This window comes from Cervus canadensis, chromosome 11 (assembly GCF_019320065.1).
Source record: "Cervus canadensis isolate Bull #8, Minnesota chromosome 11, ASM1932006v1, whole genome shotgun sequence".
NCBI classification, from domain to species: Eukaryota; Metazoa; Chordata; class Mammalia; order Artiodactyla; family Cervidae; genus Cervus; species Cervus canadensis.
The window spans coordinates 40,495,185-40,512,566 of NC_057396.1; the positions used below are offsets into that span (position 1 = coordinate 40,495,185).

Consider the following 17,382-nt stretch of genomic DNA (forward strand, 5'->3'; position numbering starts at 1 on the left):
TAGTAAGAATGCTTTTAGGAGTACTGTTTATAATGAAGGAACTTAGCTACATTTTAAATGAACCTTTACATTATGAACACTTCTTTCAGTTTCTTATAAAAAGTACTATAAAATCAGTATTCTTAATGCATGCATAAAATGATACCTTACATATCTGATGTGGGACTTTTCTACACCTGCAGAGAGAAAGCACTATTTTTTTCTAAACAGAAAGGCTGTTATTTGCAGATCTACTCTGCTGCTCTGAGTCATTGATGGTTACAGGCTTATATATTTAACCTGAGATGCAAAGCATTTTCTTCCAAGGCCTAAAGTTAAATCATTTTTCAGTGTGCATAAAGGTACATTCTGAGTTTTGTTTGTCTCGCTACATATACTTGGAAAACAAGGTCAAGCATTTGTTAAAATGTGTGTGTGTGTTGGCATCAGTTGCATTCTTTTTTTCCTCTTCCTGTCTGAAGGGTACCCTTGATGTACCTTTTCCAGTGCTCACCGTTATGGGCTTTAATCACATCAGTAGAATTTTTTACACTGCTTTGGTGAAAGGTCATGTTTATTGGGCTGACTTGTCTATTTATTTCTATCTGGTAATCTTAGAATATGCTGTAATCTAGGATAAAGATAAATACAGGCACACCATTTAGGATTTTTACATCTCTTCACAGAAAAGATTGGCGTGTAAGAGCTCCTCCCTTTTTGAGAACACTGCCATGATCTAATTTTGGTTATTCTAACTGAATGAAATGAATTAGATGGCTTTCATTGCTATGAAACAATTTGTGTGCTTAGTCACTTAGTTGTGTCCTACCCTTTGTGACTCATTGGACTGTAGCCTGCCAGCCTCCTCTGTCCATGGGAATTTTTAGGCAAGAATACTGAAGTAGGTTGCCATTTCCTTCTCCAGGAGATCTTCCAGACCCAGGAATCTTTTTTTTTTTTTTCATTTAGTTTTATTAGTTGGAGGCTAATTACTTTACAATATTGTAGTGGTTTTTGCCATACATTGACATGAATCAGCCATGGATTTACATGTGTTCCCCATCCCGATCCCCCCTCCCACTTCCCTTCCCATCCCATCCCTCTGGGTCTTCCCAGTGCACCACCCCTGAGTACTTGTCTCATGCATCCCACCTGGGCTGGTGATCTGTTTCACCCTTGATAGTATACTTGTTTCAATGCTGTTCTCTCAGAACATCTCACCCTCGCCTTCTCCCACAGAGTCTAAAAGTCTGTTCTGTACATCTGTGTCTCTTTTTTCTGTTTTGCATATAGGGTTATCATTACCATCTTTTTAAACTCCATATATATGCGTTAGTATACTGTATTGGTCTTTATCTTTCTGGCTTACTTCACTCTGTATAATGGGCTCCAGTTTCATCCATCTCATTAGAACTGATTCAAATGAATTCTTTTTAATGGCTAAGTAATATTCCATTGTGTATATGTACCATAGCTTCCTTATCCATTCATCTGCTGATGGGCATCTAGGTTGCTTCCATGTCCTGGCTATTATAAACAGTGCTGCGATGAACATTGGGGTGCACGTGTCTCTTTCAGATCTGGTTTCCTCAGTGTGTATGCCCAGAAGTGGGATTGCTGGGTCATATGGCAGTTCTATTTCCAGTTTTTTAAGGAATCTCCACACTGTTCTCCATAGTGGCTGTACTAGTTTGCATTCCTATCAACAGTGTAGGAGGGTTGCCTTTTCTCCACACCCTCTCCAGCATTTATTGCTTGTAGACTTTTGGATAGCAGTCATCCTGACTGGCATGTAATGGTACCTCATTGTGGTGTTGATTTGCATTTCTCTGATAATGAGTGATGTTGAGCATCTTTTCATGTGTTTGTTAGCCATCTGTATGTCTTCTTTGGAGAAATGTCTGTTTAGTTCTTTGGCCCATTTTTTGATTGGGTCATTTATTTTTCTGGAATTGAGCTGCAGGAGTTGCTTGTATATTTTTGAGATTAATCCTTTGTCTGTTGCTTCGTTTGCTATTATTTTCTCCCAATCTGAAGGCTGTCTTTTCACCTTGCATATAGTTTCCTTTGTTGTGCAAAAGCTTTTAAGTTTAATTAGGTCCCATTTGTTTATTTTTGCTTTTATTTCCAATATTCTGGGAGGTGTAGACCCAGGAATCTAACCCATGTGTCTCCTGCATTGCAGGCAGATTCTTTCCCCCCTGAGCCTTTGAGGAAGCTTCATAAAACAATTTACATATATGGAAATTACCTGTTCCCTAAAAGTAGGAAGGAACTCTGATATAGAACTTCCAAAGTGAAATGATAAATGCTGTGAATAAAAATAAAGCAAAATAAGGGGACAGAATGAATGGCCTGCTGTTTCAGAGGAGATGGTTAGAAGAGCAGATGAGCAGAGATCACCATGAAGTGAGGGAGCAAGCCATGCAAATGTCTGAGGAAAGCGCATCCTAGCAGAGGAAGCAAGGGCCAAAGCCACGAGAAGGCACTGTGCTTGGCATATGCAAAGAACAGCAAGGAGACCAGTGTATTTAGAGCAAAGGAGAGAATGGAGAGAGAAATCTGAGCGGGAGTGAAGGTTCAGTTTATTTGGAGCCTTATAGGCAAAATTCAACAGAACCTACATTTCTTTTTCATTTCTGTTCATCTTAAATTTTGTTTCTTAATCATGTTTTTCTCTTTCTTTGATTTGACTGCTCATGTAGTATATTTTTTGTCCTTTCTTTTTCTATTTTTAATAAAGTTTTAAGAATAAAAGTTTTCTTTAAGTACAACTTTGCTTGCATTCTGTAAGGTTCATGGCCATAAGTCAACTGCAAGGGATGTGCAGAAATGGAGGATTTAAATTAGCATATTGCTATCCCAGACAGAATCAGGGTTTTGTTAAAAAGGAAGAGTGGGGGAATAAATATTGGATAAACTACTAGCAATATCTTTCACAAAATCCTTTGGGTCTGGAAGATTTTCCTATAGATTCCCATGCTATACAGACTGTTACAAATCATCACGAGATGGAAAGATAGCCAATTTATTTTATAAAACTGCCAGAATCTTGTATCAAAACCTGATAAAGATGAATGAAAAGGAAAATTAGAGACCAGTTTAACTTATGAATATAACTGTGAAAAGTCAGAATACAAACATTTCAGTTTTTCAGCACATTGAAAGAATCATCCATCATGATCATGTATAGGGTTCATACCCAAAATGCAAGAGTGCTTTAATATTAAGAAAATTTTAATACCATAAAACAGACCAAAAAATCAAATAAGAAAAATATAATCACGATAGGTAAAGATTTGATCAAATTCAACCCTTATTTCTGATTAGAAAACTGATCTTAGATAGCTAAAGCTAGAAATGTATTTCTTTAATGAGATAAAGATATCTAGCTCCTATTCTGGTCAAGTTTATTCCAGTTCAGTGAACAAAGGTATATTCTATATATCTCCAGGCTTATCAATCTATGACTTCAAAATATACTTTCAAGTAATATCTGAAGTAGGATGGCAGAGAACCATGATGATGTACTCCCAGTTACTTCTGGAAGTTTCTCAGTTTCTTTTTCATGTGCTGCAGAACACATCCCCCCTCATTCCTAAACTCACATGTTTCCAACTTGCCACTATACATAACTGCACTATATATAGCTGCAATAACTGGTTAGGTAAAATGATGGGCATACCTGTTCTTCACTCAGGGAAAAGTAGCACACACTAGTTCCTATTTTTCTATTTGAGAGTAAAAATAAGGATACTTCTGATATTGCCTTAGAACTTTTAGCATTAGATAGCTTTATAGAATCAAATTATCTACTTTGTGAAGTGTATAGTATGGATTTGGGGCATTCCAGGTGACTCAGTGGTAGAGAATTTGCCTACAAATGAAGGAGACATAGGTTCTCAATCCCTGGGTTGAGAAGATCCCCTGGAGGAGGAAATGGCAACCCACTCCAGTATTCTTGCCTGGGAAATCCCATGGACAGAGAAGCCTGGTGGGCTATATATAGTACATGGGGTGTAAAGAGTCAGACATAACTTGGCGACTGAGCACACAACAACATGGATTTGTTCTGATAATATGTAGACAGAGGCTCATTAACTTCTGAAACCACAGTAATGTATGTTTTATACAAGTATTTTAAAGCCTTTTTTATTTACCACAACCCACCTTATGAAATGCATTTTATATTGTGACCAAGTGTACACACACGCACACGTTCTATACATTCATAACTATGTAATTTTTTTAAAGTTTCACAAAGCTTACCAAGGAGCTATGCAAAACGCTCTCATTTATTTATTTTATTCTACTTTATTTAAAAAAATTTGTATCAACCCACCAAATTTCCTTAGACCACACTTTTTAGCAGTTCAGAGGGTGATTCTTTGGACTGTTAAATAAATGTCTGGAGTTCAAGGAGTCAATTCTGGAAGATAAGAATGTATTGGTTTTTAGAAATGTATTCTAATTTTGTTGTAAATATTAACTTTTCATGTATAGGCAGGATGCTTTTGGTGTTAGTTGCTAGTTTGTCTTTGATTTCTAGGAGAGTGACAGGATAAGAAAGAATTTTCTAAATGGAGATTTCTTTTCTTCTTGCAGCTCTCATGTGTGACTGGAAGTCGAGTGCATCATTAACCTAAGGACCTCACCACTTGGAAGTTACAGTTTTCACCATCAGCCTACCTTTTCCTTTTTGGTCTGGTTCTTTTCCTCAAACAGTGGAAACATCTTTCTTTTAATAAAGTTGCTTTTGATGCAGAGTTAAGCAAATGGCTGATAACAGCTGTGGTAAAAAATCTACAGAGTGCCCCCACTGCTCATCTGCTTCTCAGAAAAAAGCACTTTGTATATGTTCTTGTAAAACAAAGCTTTCTCCAATGTCAGTGGTGGAAATGTCACAGACATCAAGCACAGGTAGTTCAGAATTTATAGTTTCACCAGAAAAAAAAAAAGAAAAAGGAGCCAGCAAAGATGTTGCCTCTGGAAAAGATTTGGTAATTATTAAAGATTCTACATCTCAACACAAGTTGATGTCCCATTCCCTAATCCCATCCCTACATTCATCCTTATCCATGGGCTCTTGTCAGCTAATTCATTTGCCTTCTTTACTATTAAGGTAACATTTCTTTCTTACAGAAGAGGTAAGAAAAATCGGTTGATAATTTTTTCATTCTGTTAACCAACCACTGTCCCAAATTAATGACTTCCCAGGATTATAAATAATTTGGAATATTATTCCAGCTTTTATTAAAAAATGGTTTATATGGAAATTGATTGGTTTTCAAATTGAATTAAACCTGAATTTGGTGGCATTTTCTTCAACTGATGCAGAATGAGATTTATGATTGTGGTTAAACACAGGGTGGTTATTATTTAAGACAGTTCCTGGTTATCTAGATGGAATATTAAATATACCTTACAAAATTGATTTGCCTTAGTTACAATCTGTGAATACCCAGTTGGACTGGTTTGGGTATGTTTGCCTTTATAGTGAAGAGGCACTCTGGAAGACTGTCATTGATAGAGCATAAATTTGGAGACAGAGAGCAGTAAGTTTAAGAAAAGTAGGTTCTCAGTCCTCAAATTTATACCTTTTTCAAATTTTCACGCTAAACTGTTATTTCTGAATTGTATTATGGTATAGTTATTGCCATATAGATGTCTCTGAGTGAATTGTTGCTATATTATTTTCATTCAAAGCATATTTTGTGAATGTCTGGTCAGTAATTTCTTGTGTATAACCTATTTGAGATGATTGTTATGTCTTGAAACAAGAGAGATTGAGAAAACTGTGAAGTTGCCTTCTCTTATGATTTTAAAGATTTTAAGTCCTCATTTATCTTCTGTGCAGGTCATCATGTAGAATTGCCTGGATTCAGGAGATTAGATTGAATAACTTCTTAAGGCCTGTTTTAGCCTAATGAGTGAATGAATTATATAGGGCTTTGAATTTGAAAAAGGTGATAAACTGTCTTGTATACAATAAATATCTTGACACATATTTAAAAATTTTCAGATTATCTAAATTAGGGTTCTTACTTTGTCAATAAGTGTCTTGTATCTTAATGTTAATATTAAAATTTCTTTTTGGTCCAAGCCCTCAAAATCTTCACATGTAGAGAGAAAACCATCTCAACAACAGTGGGGTCGGGGCAACTTCACAGAAGGAAAAGTTCCTCACATACGGATGGACAATGGAGCCGCCATTCAGGTATAGGGAGGGCAAACTGAGCTGCTAGAAATGTTTCAGGTTTCTTCTAAGCCAGTGTTCATGACAAAAGTGATTTAAAAAGCAAGTCTCTAAGGAGAGAAAAGACAAAACTTAACCATTTTTAAGATTGTCGAAGTCTTTACTAAAGAAAATGTGGACTAATTATTTTTTCTGTTCATAGAGATGTAACTTGACTTGCATAATTAAGTGGAGGACATTTATTAGACAAAATGAGAGCATTTGGTCTCCAAGTCTTCCCGGTTGCTGAAGGCAGATGTGAAATCTCTGTATAGACCTATTTGAGAGGCAGAGAGAGACCAAATGACTTAGATGGCTTGGCTGTTCACTTCTTTGATGACCAGTAGGGAGGCCAAAATTTCCCTCGTGGACTTGCCCATTTTTCTCCAGTTTGTGATTGAGTGAATACCAATATTATTCTTCCCAGGATTCTAGTTCTTATATGCAAATATGACTTAAATTTAAAACCATCTTAGAAATTAAAATGTGTTCCTTTAATGCTAGATTGAAGGAACTACAGCAGGAACAACTACAGGAGGAAAATTCCATTAACGTTAGATACCTTTGAACGATTGTTTTAAAAAATTTTTAGCAATTTACTTGAAGTGATCAGAAAAACTTTCTAAGAAATTCTGACCTAAAAGCTTAAATCTTCCCCTGTTAAAGATTTTATTAAGTCTTACAAAATCTTAGAAAAGACCTGCCTTAAAAAAAAAATCCACAAATTTACTGTTTTAAATTTAGTCATAAGAGCTTTTTGTGAAAGAAAAATGTATTCATTTATCAGCTCACTCATTCATTCCTTGATTGGATTATGGAAAAAATTCTCAATTTTCCTTCTTTTCTTTGTCTTTGTTCTCCCACATGCTTCTCAGGAGCCATCTCTTTCATACCATTTTCCCTTATGTTCCCAGAATTTTAGCTCTGGTCTCTGACCCCAATGTCATTTTGTACTTTTTCTTTTAACTTAAGACTGTATGACTTAAGTAAAAGTCTTATCTCTTGAGTTACAAATGATGCTGTTGTTGTGCAGTCACTGTCGTGTCTGACTCTGCTGGACTGCAGCATGCCAGGCCCTATCCTCCACTATCGTCCAGAGTTTGTTCAAATTCATGTCCATTGAGCCAGACATGAGACAAATTATAAGAAAACAGGAATTATGGTTTATTCATCTTTGGAGCCCCCAAAGTATGTATCACAAGAAGATAGCTAAGAAAAATCTACATGTTGAAGCTGAACATGTTTCTTTTCTTCTTTTTTCTTTCCCTTTCTGGGTCTTCCCTTCTCGCCCTCTGTCTCTTTTTCTCTCCCTTGCTTCCTCTCTTTTTCTCTCTCCTCCCTTGTGTTTCTTCCTACTCCTTTTTCCTCATACACTAAGCATGAATATTTTGCCTGCAAGGTTTCAGGCAGGCTTTTTAAAGGATAAAAAGGAAATACCTTTATAAGGTGTTTCTAGACCATCTTGGAAAGAAAAAAATGAGTCCAAATATTTGTACGCAAGAGAGTAATAACAGTGTTTGAGGACCAATGCATGCATGTTGAAAAAAGTCAGAAGAACAATCACCGTGGTACAGAGTTAGGCAGAAAAGCCTTTTGTGAAGTAGGTAAGTAATTAGTTGGATACTCCATCTTCTTTTACAAAAGTCAGAAAGGAATGTAAGCAGTAGAAAATATGAAGTCTAGCAGTAGTTTATCTGTTGCAGGGTGCAGATGAAAGCAGTCACACAGTGGGAACCTGGCATCTCTAAGGCAGGCTCTAAGAAGTCTCTAAGAGAGACTTCCCCCAGTGACATTAGCTCAGGGGTTCTCTCCTGTTTTAATCTCTGGGCATAATGGGTCTAGAAACTCTTGTTAATGCCCTGGAGTTGATTTAGATCAGGGAGACTGACTCTCTCCAACCAAATTCACAAGATCTGAAAGTGTAAATGAGTTACATGCTTGTTATTTTACAACATGAAATGGAATGCTGGTGGTGTCAAGACCAGTGCATTCTGTCTTTCTAAGCAGGAGTGAAATGATAAACAGAAGGATCCTTGGTTTGGATAATGTTACTATGGATGGTTTTAATTTTTTTCTAAATGCTTATTTATATTAAAAACTTTAATATAAAAAAGGATTTATATAATCCTTTTCCTAAAACATAAAGAAATAAAGCAACAAAAATGTTTATTTAGTAGAAACAATGAAGAGAAAGGTTACCTGGTAAACAGGAAACCAGTTGTCTAATGGTTAATATGTGTTGATTTTATAGTATAGTTCTCAGAGTTTGGGAATAATTTTTTGGACAACTTATTTTACACAAATATACAGTATATATCAACATATTTGTATACATGTATTAATAGTCCATTCTTTTTCTTGTGAAGACATTTCTTTAATATTATAGTTTATGAGAGTTTAATTTTTTATATATTTGAAGTTTTTCACATTTCCTTATTAGGATTTTTATGGTTTTTCTCTAAAGGATATTTAATAAGACTCATCAAAACTTATTTTTGCTAATTAAGATGTGTTTATTAATACTGAAGCAAATACATGGTGTCAGTGTCTTCTATTTGATTTTACCCTGGAGCAGAGTCACTCTTCCCTTGGGTGGACGCCTGTCAGTATTATATGTTCATTTGTCATACCTAATGAAAGGCAGAGAAAGACAAAGAACTCTTATTTTTTTATCTAGGAAATCTACACCTTTGGAAGAATATTGGGACAAGGGAGCTTTGGAATGGTCATTGAAGCCATAGACAAGGAAAGAGCAACTAAGTGGGCAATTAAAAAAGTGAACAAAGAAAAGGTAAGGCTTCTTAGCAGCATCACACTGAGGGTGCAGTTCTAGTGCAAGGTGGGGTAGGCAGTACAGTTTTACACACTAATACAGCTGACCCTTAGGGAAGTGCCTGGGCTGTTGCCCTGGAGAAATGTGGTTATTTCTCTAGCCTTCTGGGCTTCCCTCATAGTTCAGTTGGTAAAGAATCTACCTGCAATGCAGGAGACCCCCGTTCAATTCCTGGGTTGGGAAGATCTGCTGGAGAAGGGATAGGCCACCCACTCCAGTATTCCTGGGCTTCCCTTGTGTTTCAGCTTGTAAAGAATCCACCTGCAATGCAGGAGACCTGGGTTCGATTGGGAAGATCCCCTGGAAAAGAGAACGGCTTCGGTTCAGTTCAGTTGCTCAGTCGTGTCCGACTTTGCAACCCCATGGGCTGCAGCATGCCAGACCTCCCTGTCCATCACCAACTCCCGGAGTTTAGTCAAACTCATGTGCATTGAGTAGGTGATACCATCCAACCATCTCATCCTCTGTTGTCCCCTTCTCCTCCCACCTTCAATCTTTCCCAGCATCAGGGTCTTTTCAAATGAGTCAGTTCTTTGCATGAGGTGGCCAAAGTATTGGAGTTTCAGCTTCAACATCAGTCCTTCTAATGAATATTCAGGACTGATTTCCTTTAGGATGGACTGGTTGGATCTCCTTGCAGTCCAAGGGACTCTCAAGAGTCTTCTCCAACACCACAGATCAAAAGCATCAATTCTTCGGCACTCAGCTTTCTTTTTAGTCCAACTCACATCCATACATGACTACTGGAAAAATCATAGCTTTGACTAGACGGACCATTGTTGGCAAAGTAATGTGTCTACTTTTTAATATGCTGTCTAGGTTGGTCATAACTTTCCTTCCAAGGAGCAAGCGTCTTTTAATTTCATGGCTGCAATCACCATCTGCTGTGATTTTGGAGCCCTAAAACATAAAGTCTGTCACTGTTTCCATTGTTTCCCTATCTACTTGCCATGAAGTGATGGGACCAGATGCCATGATCATAGTTTTCTGAATGTTGAGCTTTAAGCCAACTTTTTCACTCTCCTCTTTCACTTTCATCAAGAGGCTCTTTAGTTCTTCTTCACTTTCTGCCATAAGGGTGGTGTCATCTGCATATCTGAGGCTATTGATATTTCTCCTGGAAATCTTGATTCTAGCTTATGCTTTACCCAGCCTGGCATTTCGCATGATGTACACTGCGTATAAGTTAAATAAGCAGGTGACAATATTTAGCCATGACATACTCCTTTCCCTGTTTGGAACCAGTCTGTTGTTCCATGTCCAGTTCTAACTGTTGCTTCCTGCCCTGTGTACAGATTTCTTAGAAGGCAGGTCAGGTGGTCTGGTATTCCCATCTCTTTAAGAATTTCCCACAGTTTGTTGTGATCCACACAGTCAAAGGCTTTGGCATAGTCAATAAAGCAGAAGTAGATGTTTTTCTGGAACTCTCTTGCTTTTTCGATGATCCAGCAGATGTTGGCAATTTGATCTCTGGTTCCTCTGTCTTTTCTAAATCCTGCTTGAACATCTGGAAGTTCACAGTTCACATACTGTTGAAGCCTGGCTTGGAGAATTTTGAGCATTACTTTGCTAGCGTGTGAGATGAGTGCAATTGTGTGGTAGTTTTAACGTTCTTTGGCATTGCCTTTCTTTGGGATTGGAATGAAAACTGACCTTTTCCAGTCTGTGGCCACTGCTGCATTTTCCAAATTTGCTGGCATATTGAGTGCAGCATTTTCACAGCATCTCTTTTTGGATTTGAAATAGCTCAACTGGAATTCCATTACCTCCACTAGCTTTGTTCATAGTGATGCTTCCTCTGACCCACTTGACTTCGCATTCCAGGATGTCTGGCTCTAGGTGAGTGATCACAGCATCATGATTATCTGGGTCGTGAAGATCTTTTTTGTGTAGTTCTTCTGTGTGTTCTTGCCACCTCTTCCTAATATCTTCTGGTTCTGTTAGGTCCATACCATTTCTGTCCTTTACTGTACCCATCTTTGCATGAAATGTTCCCTTGGTATCTCTAATGTTCTTGAAGAGATCTCTTGTCTTTCCCATTCTGTTGTTTTCCTCTTATTTCTTTGCACTGATCACTGAGGAAGGCTTTCTTATCTCTCCTTGCTATTCTTTGGAACTCTGCATTCAAATGGTATATCTTTCCTTTTCTCTGTTGCTTTTCACTTCTCTTCTTTTCACAGCTATTTGTAAGACCTCCTCAGGCAGCCATTTTGCTTTTTTGCATTTCTTTTTCTTTGGGATGGTCTTCATCCCTGCCTCCTGTACAATGTCATGAACCTCTGTCCATAGTTCTTCAGGCACTATCAATTCTAATCCTGAATCTATTTGTCACTTCCACTCTATAATTATGAGGGATTTGATTTAGGTCATACCTGAATGGTCTAGTAGTTTTCCCTACTTTCTTGAATTGAAGTCTGAGTTTGGCAATAAGGAGTTCGTGATCTGAGCCACAGTCAGCTCCCAGTCTTGTTTTTGCTGACTGTATAGAGCTTCTCCATCTTTGGCTGCAAGGAATATAATCAATCTGATTTTGGTATTGACCATCTGATGTCCATGTGCAGAGTTTTCTCATATTGTTGGAAGAGGGTGTTTGCTATGACCAGTGTGTTCTCTTGGCAGGACTCTATTAGCCTTTGCCCTGTTTCATTCTGTACTCCAAGGCCAAATTTGCCTGTTACTCCAGGTGTTTCTTGACTTCCTACTTTTGCATTCCAGTACCCTATAATGAAAAGGACATCTTTTTTGGGTGTTAGTTCTGAAAGGTCTTCATAGAACTATTCAACTTCAGCTTCTTCAGTGTTACTGGTCGGGGCATAGACTTGGATTACCATGATATTGAATGGTTTGCCTTGGAAACGAACAGAGATCATTCTGTCATTTTTGAGATTGCATCCAAGTACTGCATTTTGGACTCTTTTGTTGACTATGATGGCTACTCCATTTCTTCTAAGATATTCTTGCCCACAGTAGTAGATATAATGGTCATCTGAGTTAAATTCACCCATTCCAGTCCATTTTAGTTTGCTGATTCTTAAAATGTCGACATTCATTCTTGCCATCTCCTATTTGACCACTTCCAATTTGCCTTGATTCATGGACCTAAAATTCCAGGTTCCTATGCAATATTGCTCTTTACAGCATCAGAGTTTACTTCCATCACCAGTCACATCTACAACCGGATGTTGTTTTTGCTTTGGCTCCATCTCTTCATTCTCTCTGGAGTTATTTCTCCACTGATCTCCAGTAGCATATTGGGCATCTACTGACCTGAGGAGTTCATCTTTCAGTGTCCTATCTTTTTGCCTTTTCATACTGTTCATGGGGTTCTCAAGGCAAGAATACTGAAGTGGTTTGTCATTCCCTTCTCTACTGCACCACATTTTGTCAGAACTCTCCACAATGACCAGTCCATCTTGGATGGCCCTACATGGCATGGCTCATAGTTTCATTGAGTTAGACAAGGTTGTGGTCCATGTGATCAGATTGGTTAATTTTCTGCGATTGTGGTTTTCAGTCTGTCTGCCCTCTGATGGAGAAGGTTAAGAGGCTTATGGAAGCTTCCTGATGGGAGGGGCTGACTGGGGGGGAAACTGGATCTTCCCCCTTCTGATGGGTGAGGCCATGCTCAGTAAATCTTTAACCCAGTTTTCTATTGATGGGTGGAGCTGTGTTTCCTCCCTGTTATTTACCTGGGGCCAAACCATGGTGGAGATAATGAAGATAATGGCGACCTCCTTCAAAAGGTCCCATGCTTGCACTGCCACACTCAGTGCCCCCAGCCCTGCAGCAGGCCACCACCAACCCACAACTCTGCCAGAGACTCCTGGACACTCCCGGACAAGTCTGGATCAGTCTCTTGTGGGGTCACTGCTCCTTTTCCCTTGGTCCTGGTGTGCACAAGGTTCTGTTTGTGCCCTCCAAGAGTCTATTTCCTCAGTCCTATGTAAGTTCTGGCAGCTCTATGGTGGGGTTAATGGCAACCTCCTCCAAAAGGGCTTATGGCATACCCAAGTCTGCTGCACCCAGCCATACCCAAGAGATATGCTACCCACTCCAGGGGAAGACCACCCACTCCAGTATTCTGGCTTAGAGAATTCCATGGGCTGTATAGTCCATGAGGTTGCAAAGAGTGGGACATGACTGAGTGGCTTTCACTTTCACTTTCTTTCTTTTACCAGAGTCAGTTGAAGATGAGGGCTGATTATCAGTATATGTAGAGGTAGGGTTGTGGGCTAGCATTGTCTTCTTAGTGAGCAGTAGGTCCGGATAGTCTCTCCTGATGGAGTTCTGATATACTTTGCCCTATCCAACCAGTCCATCCTAAAGGAGATCAGTCCTGGGCGTTCACTGGAAGGACTGATGCTGAAGCTGAAACTCCAATGCTTTGGCCCCCTCATGCAAAGAGTTGACTCATTGGAAAAGACCCTGATGCTGGGAGGGATTGGGGGCAGGAGGAGAAGGGGACGACAGAGGATGAGATGGCTGGATGGCATCACCGACTCAATGGACATGAGTTTGGGTGAACTCCGGGAGTTGGTGATGGACAGGCAGGCCTGGCGTGCTGCGATTCATGGGGTCACAAAAAGTAGGAAACGACTGAGCGACTGAACTGAACTGATCCTCTCCTTTCCTTTCATTCATTATTTCTTCGTTGATAGTCAGACTCTGTTTATTCATACTACCAGCTCTTTCTCTGGTAAAGTTTGAATCACTTTCTCTCCAGCTCTCTTCTGTACCGTTTACCTTGTATCCACTGTATTTCTCACTTCAGATTGCACTGGAGTGAAGAATGGAATGGGCTTCTCTTTAAAGCAGAATCTAAGTCCTCAAACATTATAACTGATCATTTCATCAACTTGAAAACAATTTCTGTGCTTGAGGAAAAATAAAAGGAAACATTACTGTGGTGTTTTTTTCTTGGGTCTGTGACATTACATTTACAGAATGAAATAGTAGGTTATATGTATTCTTTAAAAAACAAACTATAGGAAATTACATATCATTTCCCCCTAAAGTTTAATAAAGTAACATTAAATCTTAATAAGGGGAGATCCAGAGTCCTTCCAATAATCCCTAGGATTAGCTAAATTGGATTTCCTTTGTTTCTTTGGTGTCAGATAGGGTTAGGCTTAGGTTTCAGGGTTATATAGTCAGTTGCTTGCAACTTTAGGAATTCATAATCTTGCAGGTAGATATTGATGCTGAGACTTTTCAGGACACCAAGATAGTAAAATAAAATTATATAGTCAGTATATGAATTGGACAATATATTACTGCATTAAATATAGATGCACCATTTGTGGTGGGAAGTAGGAATAGGCTTGAGATGAATTATTAGGAGAAACTGTGACATCTGTCCATGTCTAGTCTCAACAGGAATTTATTCCTCGAAGTCACTATTTCTCTTGATAACTATAAAGTTATTTCTCCTCTAGGATTCATCCTCTGTGAGTGGGGCACAGTGGGTAGGCAGTTTCCTATCACTCTTGAGATGGTAATGTTTAGAGGGTAAAGATACTTAGAAGCAGGGATGACAGTAGGTAAAATTTTAACTAGGTAAAATTTGGCTTATGATCAATCTCTTTCCAAGTCCTTCAGGAACTATTGTTTCTCTTCTAACTTTGGGGGAGGGGGTGGGTTAGGAGGAAGGAGGGAGGAGTAAGAGCTTTGTTATTCCTTTCAGGGATATTTTTATGTAAATGAGGACAGTGTTTATTCTTGAATGATTAGGGTAATTTAGATATCAAAAGGGATGATGATTGGGGTGGTGGCAGTGCTGGCAAAGGTGGAGAAAGCCCTTCTGGAGTATCTTAGATGATGATGCAGACAATCAGTTACTTGTATCCACACCTGACGGTCTGGTCAGGTATGGTTAAGGATTTCACCTAAGGAGGTAATTTGGAGTTAGGTTGGTCTGAAGGCAAAAATCTCCATCTCCTTCTCCATCTCCATTGTGCATACTCTCTCTTTCTCTATCAAATTTTTGAGGCTGGGGGACTAGGAAGTGATATAATGCAGGGCTAAGTGTAGAATCTCAACTGCCTATTGTTTCCTTTTGATATGTATATAAGTGTAATGGAAACAAAGCAAGATAAAACAAAAACATTTTATTTTACCAATAACTGACATTTAATGAGACAGATGCCTTATATCCATTTTCTAATTGACATCCCTAGAAAGTAGATTTTGTTTTTATTATGCTACCATCAAAGGATCAACATAATTTTGAAGGAAATACCAAAAAGCATATTAAGAGCTGCAATAATTTTGTGATATGACAGAGACCATGTTGTTAGCTAATTTATAGAAACCGTCCAAGAAACAGATATGATTTGAGGCTGAATTATCTCTTCAAATTGAGCAAAGGAAAGAAAGGGTATACGTTAATCTTATCATGCAGATAGGCTGCATATTATCTTTTGGAAAAGGAACTTTCTGAAAAAAAAATAGGAAAAAATATAAAATGACTCTAAGTTTTATATTGAGATATGCAGTAACGAAATTCTTACATGAAACCTGTATTTCCTCATCATCTAAGGCTGGAAGCTCTGCTGTGAAGTTACTTGAACGCGAAGTGGACATCCTAAAAAGTGTGAAACATGAACACATCATACATCTGGAACAAGTATTTGAGACACCTAAGGTAAAGCTGGGCTTCCTTGGTGGCTCAGAGGGTAAAGAATCTGTCTGGAATGTGGGAGACCAGGGTTCAATCCCTGGGTTGGGAAGATCTCCTGGAGAAGCAAATGGCAACCCATTGCAATATTCTTACCTGGAGAATTCCGCGAACAGAGGAACCTGGCAGACTATAGTTAAAGGCAAAGCTTTATCAGGTGCTGCATTCTGAAAGTTGTTATTTTTACAAAATTAATATCATCCCCTTGAGAAGTAGTCTCTTTGGGACACAGTGGCACATGTCTTTGGCATGACTCTGTCACACCACTCTGTCAGTGGAGATTGATGAAAAGCATTCTGGAGGATGTTTTATTGTTGATTGTATAGTTAGGTGTCTGATGATTAGATTGACGTCTTCAGTGATATTTCTGGTGGCATGTTGGGAAAAAAATGAAACAACTTCAGATATAACCCAGAGTGATCAGAGATTCCCTGGAAGTGGCTTTCCTTTTTGCTTTGGTCCTTGGCTCTGCATTAGAGTCCCTTGGAATAGTGTCATAATTCTGCAAGGTTAGCTTCCTAGTAGAGTTGGTATGGTTGTTTGCCATTCTGCAAAAGTTGTTTATTGCCCGTGAGCTCGGGTGTTTCTCTGCTAGGAGGTGATATGATATAGCGGTTAGGTGTGTTAGGTCAGATTGCCTATACAGTTTAATCCTGGATCTACCACTTATTAATTGTGAGACCATGGACAAATTACTCAACCTCTCTACTTAAGTTTCCTCATCTGTAAGATAGGTTTAATGATAGTTATTTTTCAGTTGTTAAGTTGTGTCCAATGCTTTGAAACCCCATGGACTGCAGTATGCCAGGCTTGCCTCTCCTTCACTATTTCCTGGAGTTTGCTCAAACTCATGTCCATTGAGTCGGTGGTGCCATCCAACCATCTCACCCTGTGTTGCCCCCTTCTCCTCCTGCCTTCAGTCTTTCCCAGGATCAGGGCCTTTTTCAATGAGTTGGCTCTTCACATCAGGTGGCCAAAGTAATGGAGCTTTAGCTTTAGCATCACTCCTTCCAATGAATATTCAGGGTTAATAGTATTAACCACATTTAGTTGTGGAGGGATTAAGTGGGAAAATGGGTATAAAGCATATGTCTCATTGAATGTTGGCTATTGTTCTTTGTTTCCTTTGCCAGTTTCTAAGGCAGCAGTAGTCAATTTGGGTTTTGTATTGTGTTTGATTCATTAGGAGTGCTTGATAACTATTAGAGACGACAGTTACCTTTACAGGAGGCTGTAAATGGCAATGATGCCAAAAGCCTTCTCTGGTTTTTTAGTCTTAGAGTTGTGACTTACTTTATCCTCAGATCTTCTTAGGATAGTTTTGCCCTCTATCACTGGTTTTAACCAGTTTGATTGTGTTGTGCCTTAGTGTAGCTGTGTTCATGTTTCTTGGCTTGGGGTTCATGGAGCTTCTTGGAGCTTCTTGGATCTGTGAGTTTATGGTTTTCATAAAATTTAGGAACATTTTGGCCATTATTTTTTCTGCCTTGAAGGACTTTCAAGTACACATGAGATTGTTTGATATTTTCCAAAACTTACTGATTCTCTATTCATTTTTTTTCAATCTTTGTTCTCTCTTTATTGAATTTAGCAGAGTTTCTATTGTGATATCTTCAGATTCTATAACCTTTTTTTCTGTAACATCATATATGCTGTTTA

The 17,382-nt window shown here is 38.6% G+C and overlaps 1 protein-coding gene across 6 annotated transcripts in view; it reads left to right on the top strand.

Moving 5' to 3' along the window:
• Nucleotides 1-17,382, top strand: part of STK33 (serine/threonine kinase 33) — a 186,966-nt gene that overhangs the window by 94,658 nt on the left and 74,926 nt on the right. For 4 of the 6 annotated variants that reach the window (XM_043482774.1, XM_043482770.1, XM_043482771.1 and 1 more), the window contains exons 2-5: nt 4,585-4,979; nt 6,083-6,196; nt 8,892-9,005; nt 15,586-15,690. In XM_043482774.1, coding sequence (XP_043338709.1) covers nt 4,755-4,979; nt 6,083-6,196; nt 8,892-9,005; nt 15,586-15,690 — 558 coding nt within the window. In that variant the 5' untranslated portion in view covers nt 4,585-4,754. The remainder of the gene's footprint in view (nt 1-4,584; nt 4,980-6,082; nt 6,197-8,891; nt 9,006-15,585; nt 15,691-17,382) is intronic. The other 2 variants (XM_043482773.1, XM_043482775.1) reach the window with 2 other exon arrangements.